The following is a 21,965-nucleotide window of genomic DNA, read 5'->3' on the forward strand; positions in this document are numbered from 1 at the left end:
TATGTTGAAAAAAAAAATTTAGGGGCGCCTGGGTGGCTCAGTCAGTTAAGTGTCTGCCTTCGGCTCGGGTCATGATCCTGGGGTCCTAGGATCGAGTCCTGCTTCGGCCTCCTTGCTCAGCGGGGAGCCTGCTTCTCCCGCTCCCCCTGCTTGTGTTCTCTCTCTCTCTCTCTGTCAAATAAATAAAATATTAAAAAAGAAAAAAAATTTATACTTGAATATTTGCAGTTGAGAATTTTTTCTTAAAACCACTATACAAATATTTGTTAGTTCCCTGCTTATATTCCTGGCACTATATTCATAGTGCAGGATGGTTGTTAGAAGAAAATGTTGTGTGAGAATATAGGTAAGTGGGAGAAATTATTGACCCTAAAAATGTTTGCTAAAAAATGGTCTGTTCCCTTTCTCCCCATTAATTTGCCCCTGCAGTTGCTGGCATATTGCTATATTCAGTGGGTATGACTTTAAATGCAGTTTCAGTTGCCTAAAAAGCAATTGAGTCATTTTATATTTTGCAGTCATGTTGAATGCATCTTTAAATGATATTTTAAAGATAATGGGTTAAATAAAATATATTACTAAAATTCAGTTTTAAAAAACTGTGGTGAAATACCATCTCACTTCATCCCATCTCCCTTAAGCCCTGATTTGAATAGTTTAAGAAAACTATTGAATTGTTTCCTAGCTGTGTATTTTCAAATTTTTTAAATTTTGAAATAATTTCAGACTTAAAAATGTAATAAAAATTGTACATAGGGGGCACCTGGTATGGTTCAGTTGGTTAAGCATCTGCCTTCGGCTCAGGTCATAATCCCAGGGTCCCGGGATCAAGCCCTGCGTCGGGCTCCCTGCTCATCGGGGAGTCTGCTTCTCCCTCTGTCCCTCCCCCTTGCTTGTGTGCTCTCTCTCTCAAATAAATCTTTTAAAAAAATTATATTGCTTGTTTGAAACCTCATTGGGCAGCTCAATGTCTACCTAACTAAAACCCTTATTATATTATTATCTTTAAATCAAACACTGCTGCTCATCTCACACTATCCAGGGATCAATTTCTTTTTTTCCTGCTGTTCTAAGAAGGAAATCAAGACATAGGAAGATTGTGACAAGTTTCACAAGCTTGACTTTTCTTATCTCCTGAAAGTTTGGTGTTTAGCTATCTTTTGGCAGGGAGAGGATAGGTCTTTCTTGCCTGTTCCAGAATGAGCCTTCATAATAAAATGCTCATATCCTTTGTCCTAAAACAAACATGACCTCCTTAGCTAAGAGTGATGACTGGGGAAGTCTTAAGTTGTCGTCTTGTCAGCAGAGAATCCTGACTTAAAATTTATATTTTTTGGGGCGCCTGGGTGGCTCAGTTGGTTAAGCGACTGCCTTCAGCTCAGGTCATGATCCTGGAGTCCAGGGATCGAGTCCCGCATCAGGCTCCCTGCTCAGCGGGGAGTCTGCTTCTCCCTCTGACCCTCACCCCCTCATGTGCTTTTTCTCTCTCTCATTCTCTCTCTCAAATAAATAAAATCTTTTTTTTTTTTAAGATTTTATTTATTTATTTGACAGAGAGACACAGTGAGAGAGGGAACGCAAGCAGGGGGAGTGGGAGAGGGAGAAGCAGGCTTCCCGCCAAGCAGGGAGCCCGATGCAGGGGCTCGATCCCAGGACACTGGGATCATGACCTGAGCCGAAGGCAGACGCTTAACGACTGAGCCACCCAGCGCCTCAAATAAATAAGATCTTAAAAAATAATAATAAATTTGTATTTCTTTTACTAAAGAAGTTTAAAATTTTTTCATGTTTCTTTCTTCCCCAGTTTTATTGAGATATAAGTGACATGTAACATCGTTTTAGTTTTGGGTGTACAACATGATTTGATGTATTTTTATTTTTATTTTATTTTTAAATTTTATTTGAGAGTGCAAGGGAGAGAGAGTACAAGCAGGGCGAGAGGCAGAGGGAGAGGGAGAAGCAGACTCCCCACCGAGCAGGGAGCCTGACGCAGGGCTTGATCCCAGGACCCTGACGCAGGGCTTGATCCCAGGACCCTGACGCAGGGCTTGATCCCAGGACCCTGACGCAGGGCTTGATCCCAGGACCCTGACGCAGGGCTTGATCCCAGGACCCTGACGCAGGGCTTGATCCCAGGACCCTGACGCAGGGCTTGATCCCAGGACCCTGACGCAGGGCTTGATCCCAGGACCCTGGGATCATGACCTGAGTCGAAGGCAGACGCTTAACTCTCTGAGCCACCCAGGGGCCCCTGATGTAATGTTATCTTATGAAATGATTAGCACAATCCCTGACTTGGATTTTATGCCTCTTTTTTCAGCCTGCCGCGATGACTCAGGGAGTTCAAGGAACAGTCCAGCCAGCTGCCAACTTCGATGCCATGAGAGACGCAGAAATTCTTCGGAAAGCAATGAAGGGTTTTGGTAAGGAAAACAGGTTTTTAATCTTATTGATAATTTCAAGTGACTGAATCTAAAGTAACAATAAGCTTTATTTTTTAAATCAAATTTATGTGTCCACCTGTGCACATAACTCAATTTAATCTGACACCAGGCACCTTGTAAGCATGTAAGAGATGTCCTCAGGGAATACCCAGTACAGAATTCACCCTTACTTAAACATGTATGGTTCTTCCAGGCACAGACGAGCAGGCAATTGTGGACGTTGTGGCCAGCCGTTCCAGTGATCAGAGGCAAAAAATTAAAGCAGCTTTTAAGACCATGTATGGCAAGGTATATATATTTTTTTCTTTCCTGGCCACAAACAGTGGCCTATAGGCTCCATGTTTATGTTAGGTTGTATACTATTGTTTTATTAGTGCTGGTGGTGCGAAGTAGAGACAGCTAGATTTCAGAGACCCCAGGAGTGGTGTGTTCACTATTTATTTCTCTCAAAAGCCTTTCTAATTCTGGAGTAGTCCTTGATCTCATAGTCCTACTCATACCTCATATGATGTCTGATATGTGATAGATGCTCAGTAGAAAATAGATTATGGCCACAATAGCATAACTGATAATAGATAAATTTATTATATCAAATAGGTAGATAAATAGTGTAATAGAGAAATAGTATGGTTCACAGTCTCTCTTTACAGTGGGGTTCAAGGACTTACTATACAGCCCCTACTTATTCTTGGTGTTTGGCATCCTCTTCCACTCCTCTTCCTCCCTCTAAATATATCCTGTATTATGATGCATGTAACTTCTTGCCATTCACTGCAAACGTCATGGTCTTTCAGACCTCTATGTTTGGTATACATTGTTCTCTTGGCCTAGAACACCTTTTCCTCTTTTTTTCTTCATGGCAAACAGCTTCTTTAGGATTTAGCTTGAATCAGCTACTCTGAAGTTGGATTTCTCAGAGCAGAATTTTGCTGCTGCTTTCAATGTGGTCCAATCGCATTTTGTAAAACCTCTGCCATAACTGATCTCATTGCCTACTCCCTGCAGCAATGAGCTCCCCTCAGGCAAACTACGTCCAATTCATCTGGGCATTTTCAGCACCAAGTATAGGAATAATAACAAATAGCCACTTAATAAATATTTGCTGAGTGCCTCAGTCCTGGGTGCCTCAGTCTGTTAAGCGTCTGCCTTCGGCTCAGGTCATGATCCCAGAGTCCTGGGATCAAGCCCTGCATCGGGCTCCCTGCTCAGCGAGAGCTTGCTTCTCCCTCTCCCTCTGTCTGCTGCTCTGCCTACTTGTGCTCTCTCTCTCTCTGTTTCTCTGTCAAATAAATAAATAAAATCTTAAAAAAACAAAACCAATATTTGCTGAATGGATGATCAGTGACAAAATCGAGCAAGATTCAGTGGGTAAAAAGCACTATTGCTTCTTAGATATAAAGGGGAAAGCTGGGTAGCATTGTTTTTCCATTTAGACGGGAATCCTAAAATTTCCTAACATGCTCTGGATCCAGTTTACTTTTCTCAGAATGGGAATAGAGGTTCCTTGGTTTGTCCCACTTCACCTATTCTACTCTGCCTTACTCTCTCTGCCTGGCCCAGATCTACTTCTTTAGTCTTAAAGCTGATGAAGCGACACAAACTCTAGATTTCCTTAGGGTTCAACATCAGGTTCACTTCTCTAACAAAAGTATTTTCTGTATTATGAGTCTCTTTAGTTAATATATAGCCTGTGCTATGCTGTCCTGGATTTTCTCCTATATCAGTTTAGAATTAAAACTAAATTCACAGCCTGTGTTTTTTTGCTCCCAGTCCCCTTTTGTCTTGGCTTCCTACTAATTAATACAAATATCATTTGTTGTGGAGTTGTCCTTGATTCCACATTCTTCTTTATCAGTCTGTGAGTACTTATTCAGTGCCTACTGTATGCCAGGCACTTTGTCCTAGCATCCAGTTACTGACAATATCTCCTTGATCTAATATGTAAAGGGTTCTTTTAAAATTTGTCTTCTATCTCAAATCCACCACTCAAATCCAAGCCTTTATTACTTCTTACCTAAGTGATCTGGTTGCAAAAATGTTCTTATCTAAAGTCTCTTTATCGTCACAGTCCATACGGCCTGTGGTTGTCATTTCAGTGTCTTTTTCTTGCATAAAAGCTTCCAGTGGCTCCTCCCGGTATGCAGAATCAAATCCACATTCTTTAGTTTGGTGTTCAAGGTAATAACACAAGCGTATCGTTACAACTGTGTCTCACTAATCTTTGAGAACATCGCCGTCTAACAAAGTTGGTTATCTTCTTCATTAAACAAGCTTTGCTTATTCTTGCCTCATACTGGTGATTCTCAACCTTAGCTGAGCATCATAATCTCCTTTCAAACTTAAAACACATGCAGAATCTCTGATGAGTATTTGTCCTCTACATCGTGTGTGTGTGCATAGCCAAGACTGGGAACCATGTTTTCTGTTTCTCATTTGTGTTCCTCCTCCTCGCCTGAAATATCTTTCTCCTTCCTCTTTGCCTGCTAATGTTTATATATTCTTTAAGATCTGGACTAGAAGCTTTCTCTGAGTTCTCTAGCCCAGTTTAACTTCTTCTGTTTCAGCTTTTTCTGCTGGTTATCTATGTGCCATTTACTCATCTGGTACTGGAGTGGAGGCTGCCTTATATTATCTCTTTTTAGATGTTTATCTTTCCGAATAACACAGTGATGATGATTCCTACTTCTGCACAGAACAAGAACAGTTTCTTGTGTGAAACAAATATCTGTTTATCATTTTGTTAATCTTAATTCTTTATTTCATGTATCTGTCTGTGTACCTGGTATAGTGGTGAAACTATAGTAGGAATTTATTAAGTGTTTATTGGTAGAATGAGTAAAATACATCTGCTTGAGGGGTGCCTGGGTGGTTCAGTCAGATAAGTGACTGACTCTTGACTTTGGCTCAAGTCATGGTCTCAGGGTCCTGGGATCGAGCCCTGTGTCGGGCTTCTTGCTCAGCAGGCAAGCCTGCTTGAGGATTCTTTCCTCTCCTTCTGCCACTCTCCCCACTCATGTGCATTCTCTCTCTTTCTCTTTCTCAAATAAATCTTTAATAAATAACTAAAATACATCTGCTTGAGATGTTGGCGAGGATGCACAGAAAGGGGAACCTTCTTGCACTCTTGGTGGGAATGCAAACTGGTACAGCCACTCTGGAGAACAGTGTGGAAGTTCCTCAGAAAGTTAAAAATAAAGCTACCCTATGACCCAGCAATTGCACTACTAGATATTTATCCAAAGGATACAAACATAGTGATTCCAGGGGCATGTGCCCCCCAGTGTTTATAGCAGCAATGTCCACAATAGCCAAAATATGGAAATACACCATGGAATATTACTCGGCCATCAAAAACATTGATTGCAGCTTGCCATTTGCAGCGATGTGGATGGAACTAGGCTGTATTATGCTAAGCGAAATCAGTCAGAGAAAGACAAATACCATATGATTTCATTCACATGTGGAATTTAAAAAACAACACAGATGAGCATAAGGGAAGGGAAGGAAAAATAAGATGAAATCAGAGAGGGAGACAAACCATAAGAGACTTTCAACTATAGGAAACAAATTGAGGGTTGCTGAAAGGGGTGGGGCAGGGGGAAGGGGGTAACTGATGGGCATTAAGAAGGGTACTTGATGTAATGAGCACTGGGTGTTAGAGGCAACTGATGAATCACTAAACTCTACCTCTGAAACTAATAATACACTATGTTAATTGATTTTAAATTAAAAAAATATATTTGCTTGAGTGTAACAAACTTTAAATGTATATTGTTTCTAGTATATACTATTTAAGTTTGAAATTTAGGTTTTCATAAAGCAACTCAATTCCGTTTTTCCATATTTTTCTTAAAAAATTTAAGCAACAAAATTTGGAGAGCACACATACTTAGTTTGTATTTGTAATTAAACAGGATTTAATCAAAGACCTTAAATCAGAGTTAAGTGGAAATATGGAAGAACTGATCCTTGCCCTGTTCATGCCATCTACATATTATGATGCCTGGAGTTTACGGAATGCAATGAAGGTGCTGTATGTCATTTACTTTGTATATTTTATCCTATTTCAAATGTAAAACCCCACATGTTATAGCAGTTTTGAATTTACAGTGACAGCTAAATCAATACATAATATCATCTGAATATATAGGGCTTTTCAGGTCTGGAGGCCAAAGAAATATTTGATGGAATAGTAAGATTTAATTAACTTCCAGCGATTTTTGTTTTTCTTTTGTATAATTCTCCCTTTCTTCATTTCACATAGGGAGCAGGAACTCAGGAACGTGTATTGATTGAAATTTTGTGCACAAGAACAAATCAGGAAATCCGAGAAATTGTCAGATGTTATCAATCAGAATTTGGACGAGACCTTGAAAAGGACATTAGGTCAGATACATCAGGGCATTTTGAACGTTTACTTGTATCCATGTGCCAGGTGAGTACAGCATGAATATATGTTGATGGAGGGAACATTCTCCACTTACTGTGACCAGTGAGCATTCTTTATTCCTTTTAGTATTTAGTCTACTTGGAATCTTGCCATCTTTAAGAGGGGTAACACAGAATCCTATGTACAAATTTCTTTTAGTCACAATTGAGATTGATTTCTTCAGATCTGGCTTTTGTAAGGGATTAGAAATTAACCTCTTTAAAGTTATATGGAATCAGAAATTAACTTGCAGCTCTATATTTTAGGCTGGGGATGAATCTTGTACTCTAAGCTTAGCATTGTACGGTCAGTTAAATTGGACCATCAACTGAAAATATGCAGGACTGCCATGGAAGTGCTAGAGGAGGTGAAAACTGAGGAGAGCCAGAAATGCAGAAACATTTCTCAGACTTGACAGTAATGTTGTGATTAGCACCTTCCTTATTCTGATTTCCCAGATGTGCTGGAGAAGTGACAAAAAATTCTCCGAAGAGAGTATTTGGAATGATATTAAACACACTTACAGAATGAGATGATGAGGGTTTATTTGAAAGGAATGACACAGAACACCAGCACACTGATTCAGCATCAGGAGTTATTAGTTTTCCTGCTAGTACACAAGGTTGGACAGTCCAGAGGGATCAGAGAGTAGAGGACAAGCTCTTCAGAGCAAAGGGAGATAGTTGCAGGAAACAGTGCGCCAGAGTGAGTGGGTGGGTGTGGACATGAGAAAAAAGAAAGCAAATGGGTGGGAAGAAATTGAACTTACCTACGATGGAATAACAGAGTAGGGGGGTAGATTAGCATTTAAAAACAACAACAAAAGGAAGACAAAAGCAGGAACAGATTTAACACTAAAAAATGATTAAGACTTTATATGAGGTGTTGAATCTATGCAAATTCAAGGCCCATCTATTTTATAAAGTAAAGGGACCTCTTTCAGGGAGTGAGCAGAGGAATGGCTTCCCAGGAAAATGAGACTGGTGTTGTGTATTTGAGTCCAAAGGCAGTCATCTGGGGAGTTTTTCCTGAACATCTTTTCATGTGCTATCTTTAGTCTCCCATTATAGAATATGCTTCTGCATATTTCTTGTGCCCAGTGCTCTTCAGAATACAGCATCTCCCCTTCAAGGAGCACCTCTCCATTTTGTTCCTCAGACAGACACGGAGACTAGAGGGCAGACTTTCCTTCTTTTGGGTTTGTATTTCTATTTTTTGAGAGAAACCAAATGCCCATCTAAGCTTTCCTCTCCTTCAGGCCCAGAGCTTCCTCTGTGGCTCTCTCCTTCCTCTTCCCAAGGAAGAGTTTGGTATACAAATTGGCATAGTCCAGCAGAACTTGAGTTATTTATAGCTTCTAAAAAGCTCATGTATCATTTGTATGTGTACATTCAAAATCTTAACATGTTGTAAGATTACACTGGGCTGAAAGAAAGGAGGTTCATGAAGCCTCCATATTATATGTTCCCTCCCTTGACTTAAATTCTTTGAGGGCAGGGACCTTGTCTTTCTTGTGTCCCTACCACCTAGCACATCCTGTCGGTTCTGACTAATACAGCCTCACACAAAACAAGCACTCTATACCTTTTAGCTGCATGAATGAATACAAAGTGGAACTCAGTATAACGCATAATGATCTTAAATCCCAGCTAAGGAGAATTATAATTTCTTCACTTGAGTAGTTTATATTTCCTAGTAGAGATGTTTTTCTTTTTGTTTTTGTTTTTGTTTTTTTTTTGTGGGTGGGGGTGGGTTGTATAAATATATATATATATAAATTTTTTTAAAAAAGATTTTATTTATTTATTTGACAGAGACAGCGAGAGAGGGAACACAGGCAGGGGGAGTGGGAGAGGGAGAAGCAGGCCTCCCACCGAGCAGGGACCCTGATGTGGGGCTCAATCCCAGGACCCTGAGATCATGACCCAAGCCGAAGGCAGTCGCTTAACCGACTGAGCCACCCAGGCACTCCATATATAAATTTTTTAATGGAAACTTTTCTGGTTTAACTTTGTCCTCAACGTCCTGAAAACCTCTCATTTTAACATAACCTCATTAAACCATGATCGAATATTATAAACTCCAAAGTTGGCAGTATAATAAAGTACTAGTTACACTAGTATAGCTTCTTTGGAAATGAAGATATGCACGACAAACTTTATGCAGTGATCTTCAATAAATTGTCCCTTTAAGTCCAAAAGTGACTAGATTGGTAAGAAAATTTTTAGTAGAACTTGTATCAGGTTTTCCAATTCCTGCCTTCCTCTTTTGCAGGGAAATCGTGATGAGAACCAGAATGTTAACCACCAGTTGGCTCAGGAAGATGCTCAACGTCTCTATCAAGCCGGTGAGGGGAGACTAGGGACAGATGAATCTTGCTTTAACATGATTCTTGCCACAAGAAGCTTTCCTCAGCTGAAAGCTACTGTGGAGGCTTATTCCAGGGTATGAGCTTTTCTTTTGAAGATTTGGCTTCAGTTTTTAAGTTGTGAAAATATTTTAACCCCTATACTTTTTGTTTGCAGGTGGCTAATCGAGATTTGCTAAGTAGTGTTGCCCGTGAATTTTCTGGAAGTGTTGAAAGTGGTTTAAAGACCATCTGTAAGATACTTTTATGTTTTGCTTTGTTTTGTTTGTAGATGAAGAAGCTTTGAATAGTTGTTTCCATTAAGTGACGACAATTAATATAGCCTCCTGGGAATCTGCTTAGGCAGAGGTTGAGCTAATTCTATGTTTTTAAATACAGTTCCCTATGAATGGTGGTGGTGTGATCAAAAAGGGTTCTTTGGAATTATTAATAATTATTATTAATGCATGGCTCAATCCCAGGACCCTGAGATCATGACCTGAGCTGAAGGCAGATGCTTAACTGAGCCACCCAGGCATCCAAAACCACCTTTTTTAAAAGTTTATTTATAATCTCTCCACCCCGTGTCAGTTTTGAACTCACAACCCCGAGATCAACCCCTGACTGAGCCAACCAGGTGCGCCTCAGAAAACACCTTTCAAATATTCAGCCCAATGAGACCCTTTCCCCTTTTGAAATAAAAACGAAAACAAAACCCAGTTTGTGGTGTTCTTTGAGATGTCCAATGAAATGGAAATTTAATTCTCATGGAGAATATATGACGAAAGAGAGTATTAGTAACACATTGGTATTAGCAATTGAGTGTCCTACAAATATTCCTGTAGTAATTGTAGCTAAAGGAATAATGTAAAGTTAGTATATCTCTACCATCTGCAGGAAGAGACTTTGCTAAAAGTTAATTTTCCTAAGAGAAAATGTCAGACTTATTATCATTCTCAAATTTAGGCTCAAATCTGTTTTTTATACTGGAATGTATCTCCTACCCTTCTGTCAGCCAAATGATATAACTGATGTCTAGAATTCGGATTTCAGTCATTATTTCTTTTAAGTAAGATATCGCCAGGGCACAGTTGTCACAGATTTTCTCACTTGAAGGGGAAAAAATGTAAAGAATCTAAGCTATTGCATCTATGGAGGAAAAAAGGGATTTATTGGGAGAAGGATTCCTTTAGAATTAAAGGTAGCCTGTCTGATGCAGCTAGAAAGATAGATGAATGCTGAGAAAAGTCAAGATTTCGCTATGATTATAAGGATCAAAGGCAGGCTAGAAGTGATAAATGAAGCTGGGGCATGGATACCTTTGTCAAGGCATCATGTGTCAAGTATCTCTAACTTGCAGTGCAATGTGCCCTGAACCGCCCTGCCTTCTTTGCTGAGAGGCTCTACTATTCTATGAAAGGTGCCGGCACAGATGACTCCACCCTGGTCAGGATTGTGGTCACTCGAAGTGAGGTGAGGCTTTCTTTTCTTGTCTGATCTTACTTGACTTTTTTTTTTTTTAAGATTTATTTATTTGAGAGAGAGAAGGGAGGGTAGAAAATGCAGGGGGGGAGGGGTAGAGGGAGAGAATCTTCAAGCAGATCCCCCCTCCCCCGAGTGTGAGCCCATGTAGGGCTCTATCCCAGGACCCTGAGATCATGATCATACAATCAGTGTGAAGCCATATCACAATGATGTACTAATAATGCAATGTTTGTAAGGCATAAATCTCACTGCTCTTCTAATCAGGATCCCAAATTGAATAAAAATCGCAGCAATTTCTAATTCTGCATAATAAAGCCGAATAAAAGAAAAAGTTGCAAAACTCTGCCTTCCAAAGCCCTGGTAGGTCCATTGGACAGTTATAGTGGTCTTATGTCAAAACTGTATTACTTTTTTAAAGATTCAGCTCTTTTGACTTAGAAGAGTAATTTGCATCTTATTTTACATAAATTACATAAATTGTTTTTAAAAAAAACTTTGTGTATTTGTACTTGGACCTAAGTTTTCTAAGCATGATCTCTTCTTTAAATCGTAATAAAATATACACAACATAAAACTTAACATTTTAACCATTTTAAAGTATTCATTCCAGTGGCTTAAATTAAGTACATTCACATTGTTGTACAGCCATTACCACCACAACTTTTTCACTTTCGTAAAACTGAAATCCATACTCATAATATAATAATTCACTGTTCTCCTTTCTCCCCCCAGCCCCTGGCAACCATTATGCTTTCTCTTCCTATGAATTTGACTACTCTAGGTACCTTGTATAAGTGGAATCATACAGTATTTATCCATTTGTGACTGGCTTCTTTCACTTAGCATAACATTTTCCAGGTTCATCCATGTTGTAGCATGTGTCAGAATTTCTTTTTAAGGCTGAATAATGTTCCATTGTATGTGTAGACCACCTTCTGTTTATTCATCTGTCAGTGGACACTAGGGTTGCTTCCTCCTTTTGGCTATTGTAAACACAGGTGTACGAATATTTGCTTGAGTCCTTGCTTTCGCTTTTTTGTGTATACCTGGAAGTGGAACTGCTGTATCATATGGTAGTTCTGTTTTATTTTATTTTTGAGGAATCACCAAACCTTTTTCTACAGCGGCTGCACTGTTATAGTCCCACTAGCAATGTTACAAGGGTTCCAATTTCTCCACACCCTTGCCAACACTTGTTATTTTCTGTGTTTTTGAGAATAACCATCCTATCAAATGGTTTTATTTTTTTAATGGTTTTTAAATGACCAATATTTTGAGGATAATAGATGAAACTGGTACCACCCTTATTCAGTATTTTTAGAGAACAGTGAATCAGCCCTTCCCTGGGTGATGCTAGCAGTGGTATGAATGCTACCTATCAAATGTTGGTCATTTGGTCCCCCCCCCCAAGCTTTGATTATAATTAGGTTCTTTTCATTATTAAAGAATAATTCTAATAAATATCCGTGTTCTTTTAATACTTTTTTCTAACATCAAAAATATCATCTCTTGCATGCAGATTGATCTTGTACAAATAAAACAGACGTTCAGTCAGATGTATCAGAAGACCCTGGGCACAATGATCGCAAGTGACACAAGTGGAGATTACCGAAAGCTTCTTCTGGCCATTGTGGGCCAGTAGGAGGGATTTTTTAAATAAATGAAGCATATCCTTCAGTAATTGACCTGCATGCAGCAATGTCAACCACCACCTAAGCAAAAGAGCTTTTTACCAAGGACTGTGTCAGGGTATTGTGCTTGGTTTGCACATGTGGTTATTGCCTTAATTCCAATGTTACTTTTTCTCTATATACAATCAGTGTGAAGCCATATCACAATGATGTACTAATAATGCAATGTTTGTAAGGCATAAATCTCACTGCTCTTCTAATCAGGATCCCAAGTTGAATAAAAATTACAGCAATTTCTAATTCTGCATAATAAAGCTGAATAAAAGAAAAAGTTGCGAAACTCTGCCTTCCAAAGCCCTGGTAGGTCCATTGGACAGTTATAGTGGTCTTATGTCAAAACTATTACTTTTTTAAAGATTCAGCTCTTTTGACTTAGAGTAATTTGCATCTTATTTTACATAAATTGATATTCTATATTTATAAACACTAAACTTTCCACATAGGAAAGGGATGAGTATTGCCTGTAGCAACTTTTAAAAAAAGGGATTATATGTTTATATGCATAAAATATATAGCCTACTTCTATGTCTAAAACTCCCTAAAGATCTTTATTGGCCCTTGGTTTAAAAAAAAAAATTATGAAAGACTTTAAAAATTAGTTACAATTTAATCATGATTGAATAAAGTGAAGCTTGACATATAGGAGGAGCTTAATTAGTGAATGAAGCTTACAGTATGGGAAAATTGGATCCCAGCTCTTTGGAGAAGTAGTTCAGGAGCTCAATTAGTGGTGTAGCAGGATGATTACAAAACCCATTGGCTTATCCCCACTACTGAGCAATTACTTATTGAGTATATTGAACATTATAATAGGTAGTCAGGAGAAACACGAAGGAGGTTTGTAATATACTGGGGGCTCTAAACAAAAGTTAAGACAAAAAAATTGTAAATACTAGATGATAAATTCTGCTGAGGATGAGAACCCTATTTATTCTTTGTGTGAAGCTTCCCAGCACAAAGCAGAAATATAATACAGATTTGGTGAATGCTTATACTCAGAATTGAGAAGAACAGTAAATATCAATTATAGTTCAATGAACATTGGTTTTGTGTAAATACCAAGGGGCATATAAGGTGGTATAAGATACAGCCTTACTCTAAGAGAGATAGACCTCTCTCTGTACAGTTGTAGTGAAGGCAAGATATATGGGTAGAAGGATAATGAGTTAAGATGGATGTTAATTACTTTGAAATAGTTTCATTGAAAAAGGTGAGTTTTGATGTAGATTTTGAAAAAGTAACAGTGATGGGATTTGGTAATACGAGAAGTGGGGGTAAGGTATTCAGGAAAGAAAAGATATGAGCAGTATATTTTTAAACTTTTTGAAAATTGAGATATAATTTATATACCATTCACCTTTTTAAAGTGTACACTTCAGTGATTTTTAGCATATTCAGATGGTGCAATCATCACCATAATCAATTTTGAACATTTTCGTCATCCAAAAAGAAACTTTAGGCCTACCGGTAGCCACTCCTCATTCCCCCTCCTTCTGTCCAGCCCCTGGCAATCACCAATCTACTTTCTGTTTTTATGGATTTACCTATTTTGGGCTTTTCATATGAATGGAATCATTCAATATGTGGCCCTTATGTCTGGCTTCTTTCAATTAGCATACTTTTTTTAGGGCTCATCTGCGTTGTAGTGTGAGTCAATACTTCATTCTGTTTTATGGCTGGATAATTCACTATAAGGACATACATTTTTCTGTCCATGCATCAGTTGATGGACATTTGGGTTGTTTTCTTTTTCTTTTTTTTTTTTTTTTTAAAGATTTTATTTGTTTATTTGACAGAAAGAGACAGTGAGAGAGGGAACACAAGCAGGGGGAGTGGGAGAGGGAGAGGCAGGCTTCCCGCCGAGCAGGGAGCCTGATGTGGGGCTCGATCCCAGGACCCTGGCATCATGACCTGAGCCGAAGGCAGACGCTTAACGACTGAGCCACCCAGGCGCCCCCATTTGGGTTGTTTTCACCTTTTGACTATTATGAATAATGCTGCTGTGAATATTTATGTACAAGTTTTTGTGTGGACATGTGTTTTCAGTTCTCTTGACTTTAGAACTAGGAGTGGAATTGCTGGATCACAGTATCTTTATGTTTAACTTTTTGAGGATCTGCCAAACTGTTTTCCAAAACAGCTGCACCATTTTACAGTCCTACTAGCAGTGAACCCAGCTTCCAATTTCTCTTCATCCTAACCCAACACTATCATTATCTGTCTCTTTGATTATAGCCATCCTAGTGGATGTGAAGTGACTTCTCCTTATGGCTTTGATGTGCATTTTCCTAATGACTTTTCTTGTGCTTATTGTCCATTTGCATTATATTTGGAAAAATGTCTTTTAATATTTTGTCCATTTTAAAATTGGTTGTCTCTTTATTGTTGAGTTGTAAGGGTTATTTATGTATTATTCTGTATAGTAGACCCTTACATGATTTTGTTCTCTATTCTTTTATGAAGTGGTTAGTTTAGGTGCAGCCACAAGAGGATACCCAGGAGAGGCTCAGGAAAACAATTTATTATACTCAAACATCCTAGAGACAAGAGGCACTGCACACACAGGGCCACATGGGAAAGACACCAGGGTGGTCAGGAGGCCCAGGGGAATGCTTAGGCCATGACCTTTATTGGGGTTTCTGGAAAGGCAAAGCAGGACAGGGCAAACAGTTCATTATTGGCTAGTTTGAGTAATTTTGTGAGTATTTGGGCTACATGAGTGGTCTCTAATGTCCTCATACCTGGCCCTGGGATAATTAAGGCAGAGGAATATTGCCTCCTGTGGTGAGGGCCTGATATAGGAGGTATGACTCTGGATCGGTTAGTTTGTACATCAAAGGCATGCTCCTTGCTGGGACCTTTGTTATCTCAATGAATGGGCATACCAGGGAGGAAGTAGTCACTTCCCAGTCAGAAGTTTTTTAAGATAGAAAAACGTAATACACAAAGAATTATATATCCACTCACTATAGATTTCCAAATATTTTCTCCCATTCTGTGGATTGCCTTTTTACTTTTTTTTTTAACTCTTTTTTTAAAGTAATCTCTACACCCAACATGGGGTTCAAACTCACAACCCCAAGATCAAGAGTTGCATGCTCTACCAACTGAGCCAGCCAGGTGCCCCTTTTTTACTTTCTTGGTGTCCTTTGATGCACAAAAGTTTAAAATTCTGATGACGTCCAATTTTTCTATTCTTCGATCACTTGTGCTTTCAGTGTCATGTCTAAGAAACCATTGTCTAATGAAAGCTTAGCATGATTTACCCATATGTTTTCCTCTAATATTTTTATGGTCTTAGCTTTTATATTTAGGTCTTTGACATTTTTAGTTCATTTTTACATATGGTGAGGTAGGTGTCCAACTTCTTTCTTTTGCATTTGGATATATGGTTGTCCTACAATCATTTGTTGAAAAGACTGTTCTTTCCCCCATCGAATGGTCATGGCAGTCTTGCCAGAGGTCACTGACCATAAAGACAAAGTTTTATTTCTGAACTTTCCATTCCATTTGTCTATACATTTATCCTTATGCCTTGATTAAGCTGTACTCAATTACTTGATAACGAGCTTTGTAATAAGTTAGAAATTGGGAAGTGTGAGTCCTCCAACTGTGTTCTTTTTCAAGATTGTGTTTGCTATTCTGGCTCTCTTGCATTTCCATACAAATTCTAGAATCAGCTTGTCAATTTGTGCAAAAAAAAAATCTATCTGGGATGTTGATAGTGATTGCCTTGACTCTCTAAATCAATTTGAGGGTGAGCAATACATTTGATTGTATTATTGGATGCTATCAGAAATAAATTGGAAATAACAGATTAGCTAATTGGAAACGAGTCTTTCGGAGTAATGAGAAAGGAGTTTGTTGTGATAGTGAGTCATTTAGTGGAGGTCTTTGAAACACAAACTAAAGAGTTTGAATTTTATTAGGTATTATAGCTTTTTTTGCCCCCAAACTCGTTTGTATGTGTAGATGATTCAATTCTGATACTCAGTACTGTTGTATTTTCTTAGCATTAAAGAGGGTCTTTTCCATGTTTTCTTATGAAGTTGAGGTTTTAAACCAGTCAAAAAAACATTTGAATGCCTTTCCTGGTAAGGACTATAGGAAATTCAGAGTGGCCACTGCTAAGCATTCCAGGAGAAAAAAAGAACTAGAACACAAGGGTTTGCCCTCAGGCACTGTACACTGTCATTGTCTATTGACAGTGGTTAAATTATGTTTAAGGAAGTGACACCTGTACTTATCCTTTCGTGCCTAGGCATCATGAGTGATCTAGTTCCCTACCAAAGACTTGGCCCTAACCCTCACTTATTACATAAAAAAGTATTTCATGCACAAGGTAGGATGGCTATCTCAGTGCAAATTCACTCACAGCCCTCAGCTGGGAAAAAAAATCCGGAGAGAAATGCCTTACTAGTTCCATAGGTCTATTTTTTTTTTAATTATAACACTGCAACATTTAAAAGATCTTTTCTTAATTTTTATAATTTTGATGTTTATAGCAGAAATAAAACTTATTTTTAAAATTTGGATCTGGTAGTTCTGTATCCTCAGACATCTCCATGGAGAGTGGTGTGTTTGTGTGTGTGTGTGTGTGTGTGTAGCTGTTGAAATAATTGTAAATGTACAGAAAAGTTGCCAAAATAGTGCAAAGAATTCTAATGTCCCTTTCACCCAGATTCTCATATAATTAACGTTTTATTGCTTCATTGCTCACTATGTATGTGTGTGTGTGCATGCGTGCACATATGCGTATTAATATTCTGGACATTTTGAGGATTGACAGAGCAAACCGCAGACATGACGTTCCATGACTTCTAAACACTCTGTTGTGTATTTTCCCCTAAACAGGGACAGTCTGCTACATAAAAGCAAACAACCTTCCAGATCAGAAAATCAATTTTGGTACACTACCATCCAATCCATTGAGGCCATTCAAATTTTGTCTACTGTCCCAACAATGTCTCTCTTCTCGTCCAAAATACTGTATATACAGGAATATATTTTGCATTTAGTTGTCATGTATCTTCATGTCCTTTATGTCCAATAGTCCTTTTTTTTTTTTTTTAAAGATTTTATTCATTTGAGACACAGAGATACAGAGAGAGAACACGAGCAGGGCGAGAGGCAGAGGGAGAAGCAGGCTCCTGACTGAGCCAGGAGCCGGACGTGGGGCTCGATCCCAGGACCCTGGGATCATGACCCGAGCCGAAGGCAGATGCTTAACCATCTGAGCCACCCAGGCGCCCCTGTCCAATAGTCCTTTAATTTGGAATAGTTCCCCATCTTTTATGTCTTTGACAGTTTCTTTTTTTTAAGATTTTATGTATTTTTTTGAGAGAGACACAGCAAGAGAGGGAACACAAGCAGGGGGAGAGGGAGAAGCAGGCTCCCCACAGAGCAGGGAGCCTGATGCGGGGCTCGATCCCAGGACTCTGGGATCATGACCTGAGCCGAAGGCAGACGCTTAACGACTGAGCCACCCAGGTGCCCCTTATTTTTTTTTTTTTAAGATTTTATTTATTTGACAGAGACACAGCAAGAGAGGGAACACAAGCAGGGGGAGTGGGAGAGGGAGAACCAGCCTCCCCGCAGAGCAGGGAGCCAGTCTTTGAAATAGGGTGGCCTACAACCTGAGTCCCTCTGATGGCAGGAACACAACAAAATGATGCTTTGCTTTTCCCAGTGAGTCTCAACAGGAGGCATGCAATGTAGACTCCTTCCAACCCTGGTGGTTAACCTTAATCACATGATCTTGTTGGTTTCTTCATTTCACCATTTCTCCTTTGTAATTGATTAGTATTCCAAAATCATGCCAATATCTTCTCATCAAACCTCCTCCCATCCACTGCAGACTCCTGCCTGAATCATCCACCTCTATAGTGGGTGCCAAATGGTAATTCTCTATTTCCACCATTTTCTTTGTCTTACTGGATTGGCATTCTACTGTTAGAGTTTTCCTTTCTCTCCATTTATTTATATCAATGTGAACTTGTAGATTCCTATTTTACTCAACAGATTGTTATCCATTAACATTGTTTATTTTGATTCCCAAATTGTCTGATTTGGCCAGTGGCTCTTCAAGCTGGCTCTTAACATTGCAACATTTGAAAATATGTATATTGCTAAGATTAATCCATGTAGTAGCTATAATTCATTTAGACTGCTTTGTAATATGCTATTTTGTGAATATATATATATATATATTTCATATATATCAGTTTATTCACTCTTCCATTGATGGGCACTTCGGTTGTTTCCATATTTTGGTATTGTAGTTTACTATTCCAGAACTCTAACGTTGAGTTTGGAACGTATTAAAATTTTGGATTAATATATACTTCAAGTCTGTTTATTGTATAAGTATTGAGCAGTAGGACTGTTTTGCAGTCTCACTAACAGTATATGAGAAGCTCACTTTTTTTTCTTCCAAGTTTTTATTTAAATTCCAGTTAGTTAACATACAGTGTAATGTTAGTTTCAGGTGTAGGATTTAGTGATTCATCACTTGCATAGAACATGCAGTGCTCATCACAACACTGTACTTCTTAATACCCATCATCCATTTAACCCATCCCCTCTCCACCGCCAGGTCCCCCTCCCTTCCAGCAACCTTCAGTGTGTTCTTCTAAAGAGTCTGTTTTATGGTTTGCTCTTTTTCCCCCCCTATGTTCATCGTTTAAGTTTCTTAAATTCCATATATGACTGAAATCATATGGTATTTGACTTACTTCATTTAGCATAGAGGGTCACTTTAAAATACTGTTAATCTGCATTTTTCATGGAGAAGGATTTAAAAGACCTGTTTTCAAAACCATGTACTAAAGGCTTTTATTTTAACTAAATTTCCTCTTGGTTTTTCTCCTATTTATGTAGGGATATTGAAAGAAAGGGGTCGAGAAAACAAGATCGAAAGTTGGAAAACTGACGGCTTATGCCAAAGGGAAGTTGCACCTGCGGACAAAGTGACCTAGAGCAGGGAGGCTGCCGCGCATGCGCACAGTTCCAGAGCGCAGGCGCAGAAACCTCCCGAACCGCTGTTTTCCTCCCCGAAAACTTTATCGCGAGTCTTGGGATAAACTTGTGATTGCCAGAACTAAATTCTCGCGAGAGATAATTAGTTGCTATAGTTGCGCATAACACATTTGCGGCAGCCTCAGGTAAGGCAGGTGTATCCAAACTCCTCAGAAAGCCCTCTGCTCCGGGCCTCCCGACCGTGTCCTTGCGACCACACCCCGTACCCTCGGTCTCTTCTGAGCTACAGCCGGGCAGAAACTCAAGGCCGCACCACACAGCGCACTCTGGTACGGACCTAAAGGCCACCGACCCCGCTAGGCGCCGAAGGTCCTGCCAACCCCAGGCCTCCCACTTGAAGCCGGGCTTAGACCCCCTTCCGGCTTTGCCCCGGATACCCTGCAGTAGGTCCACACTGTGCCGCTGTCCCCAGACGACACCCCATCCGTCGTATCATCCAACCTGTTTTTTATTTTTATTTTTTAAGATTTTATTTATTTGATAGAGACACAGAGAGAGAGGAAACACAAGCAGGGGGAGAGGGAGAAGCAGGCTTCCCGCCGAGCAGGGAGCCCGATGCGGGGCTCGATCCTAGGACCCTAGGACCATGACCTGAGCGGAAGGCAGACGCTTAAGGACTGAGCCACCCAGGCGCCCCCATCCAACCTGTTTCTGACGTGACTGTTCCCTTGCATTTTCTTTTAAAGATTTTGTTTTTAAGTAATCTCTGCACTCAACGCGGGTCTCGAACTTAAAACCCGGAAAGCAAGAGTCTTATGCTCCACCAGCTGAGCCAGCCAGGTGCCCCTCCCTTGCATTTTCATATGAGCAATATGACAAGAAATGCATGCCTCTTGGGTGCAACAGGAGCCCCCCCCCACCTGACTGCCCTGACCATAAGTAACCAGCCAGATTTCTTGCATTCATTATACAATAAATATCCTGCTAAGACAATGCATAGTGCTGGGCACTCGGGCTGTAAATATGAGTGAGAGATTACTTGTCTTGAAGGGAGTAATTGAGCATTCAGAAAAAGCAGTGCACATTAATAATACCATTTGTGCCCTACTTCATAGGTGAAGCAGTTTTACTATTTTAGTGGATAGTCGCAACAAATGTGAAACACCAAAATTTATATTATCTTTTTTACAGAAGGTGAAACTGAGGCTCAGAGAAATTAGACTTTTGTCCAGGGTCAGGCTAGTGAAGGCCTAATTCATGTGGTACTATTGAAAAGAAAAGAAGGGGAGTAATGTAAAAGGTGATTTCTAATGTGAATTTTGTAAGAAAATTGTCAGTCACTTTGGCCCAGAATGAGCCTGGAGACATGGTGTTGAACAAATGATCTGAGATGTTTAGATGACTGAAAGTGAGGGAGTAGCTGAGAAGAGGCAGAATAATTATAAAGCCTGGGGACCGCAAAGTATTGCCTTCTTTTTTTGTACCACCAGTCCTAGATACACATAGTATGTCCTCGGTAAACGTTTGAATTGCCTTAAGTTCCAATTTGAATTGAGGTAGAAAATCTTTCTTAAACGTATCCAGTTTATTTTTGAAATTGTGTCCTTAGTGTTGTAAAATAATTAGAAGATATCTCTGACTAAATAAGACGTATGTCCAAACTTTTGCTGGTGGACTAACCATTATTCTATATGGCTGTTTATTTCCAGTTATCGAAGTATATTTTTGTAAAAGAGATTAAGTAAACTTTGAGGGGAGCTTTGTACATAAAGTCTATCAAAGAATACTGTGAAAGATGGGGTAAGTAAGGGAGATGACATTCCTACCCTCTTCGTCTTGGAATGATTTGTGCTTGATGGTTTAGTTATATGCATAAAGATCATGTTATCACTAACTGATGGAATCCTTGTGACCAGCTCTGTAAGGCTCTGTCTATCAGCAAAGGTTGGAAAGGGCAAAAAACAATGGTGGACAATGCTGGACTAGCTATGGCATTTTCCTAGGTTCTCCCCTAGTATTGGTTTTTATGTAATGTGGGTACTTCTGCAGCTGTGGTACTTGAGGGGACAGGTTGATTCATTATGTTTACAGAGACCAAAGAAGACCAGAGGGACTTTGCCCAAGTGCCGATATGGAGCAGGTGTTATCAACAGGCAGACCTGTGCAGATCACTGTGACAGATGGATATGACTTGGTAAAGTTATTTTTGGAAATTAGAGGAGTTCTTAGTTTATTCATTCTTCTTGAAAGTATATTTGCCTTTGTGTTCAGGTTTCCGTGTCAAACATCTATCTGCAGGTTGCATGAAGATGTATTGGGAGCACTAGTGGGAGGAATGCTTTTGCACCCTCCTATAACACCAGACTGGCTGGTCTTAACATTGCAATGGCATTTCTTTCTCATTTTTCCTTTTTGGTAGACCGTATAATCAGCAGGTCACATCACTACGTGTGTAAAATACCTGGCAATTTGAATACTACATTTAATGGGTGAAACAAGAAGTGATTTTTGTTTTCCTAGACAGCAGGCCTTTTCTTCTGAAAAAGATCTGAATTCTTCCATAGTTTCTCTTGTGATTAATTTCATTTGGT

General features: G+C 39.4%; 2 protein-coding genes across 13 annotated transcripts in view; both read left to right on the plus strand.

The window, feature by feature from the left end:
• ANXA7 (annexin A7) overlaps nt 1-16,929 on the plus strand; it is a 30,161-nt gene extending 13,232 nt beyond the window's left edge. For all 4 annotated transcript variants that reach the window (XM_078077600.1, XM_078077601.1, XM_078077602.1 and 1 more), the window contains 8 exons: nt 2,321-2,423; nt 2,638-2,732; nt 6,359-6,472; nt 6,709-6,879; nt 9,148-9,318; nt 9,399-9,474; nt 10,581-10,693; nt 12,225-16,929. In XM_078077600.1, the coding sequence (XP_077933726.1) occupies nt 2,321-2,423; nt 2,638-2,732; nt 6,359-6,472; nt 6,709-6,879; nt 9,148-9,318; nt 9,399-9,474; nt 10,581-10,693; nt 12,225-12,347 (966 nt within the window). In that variant the 3' untranslated portion in view covers nt 12,348-16,929. The remainder of the gene's footprint in view (nt 1-2,320; nt 2,424-2,637; nt 2,733-6,358; nt 6,473-6,708; nt 6,880-9,147; nt 9,319-9,398; nt 9,475-10,580; nt 10,694-12,224) is intronic.
• A 2,351-nt stretch (nt 16,930-19,280) lies between these two features.
• CFAP70 (cilia and flagella associated protein 70) overlaps nt 19,281-21,965 on the plus strand; it is a 110,541-nt gene continuing 107,856 nt past the window's right edge. For 7 of the 9 annotated variants that reach the window (XM_036114139.2, XM_078077578.1, XM_078077580.1 and 4 more), the window contains exons 1-2: nt 19,281-19,559; nt 21,466-21,568. In XM_036114139.2, coding sequence (XP_035970032.1) covers nt 21,506-21,568 — 63 coding nt within the window. In that variant the 5' untranslated portion in view covers nt 19,281-19,559; nt 21,466-21,505. Of the gene's footprint in view, nt 19,704-21,462; nt 21,569-21,965 lie in introns of those variants that run through there. The other 2 variants (XM_036114138.2, XM_036114147.2) reach the window with 2 other exon arrangements.

This window comes from Halichoerus grypus, chromosome 7, assembly GCF_964656455.1.
Source record: "Halichoerus grypus chromosome 7, mHalGry1.hap1.1, whole genome shotgun sequence".
In the NCBI taxonomy this organism is placed as follows: Eukaryota; Metazoa; Chordata; class Mammalia; order Carnivora; family Phocidae; genus Halichoerus; species Halichoerus grypus.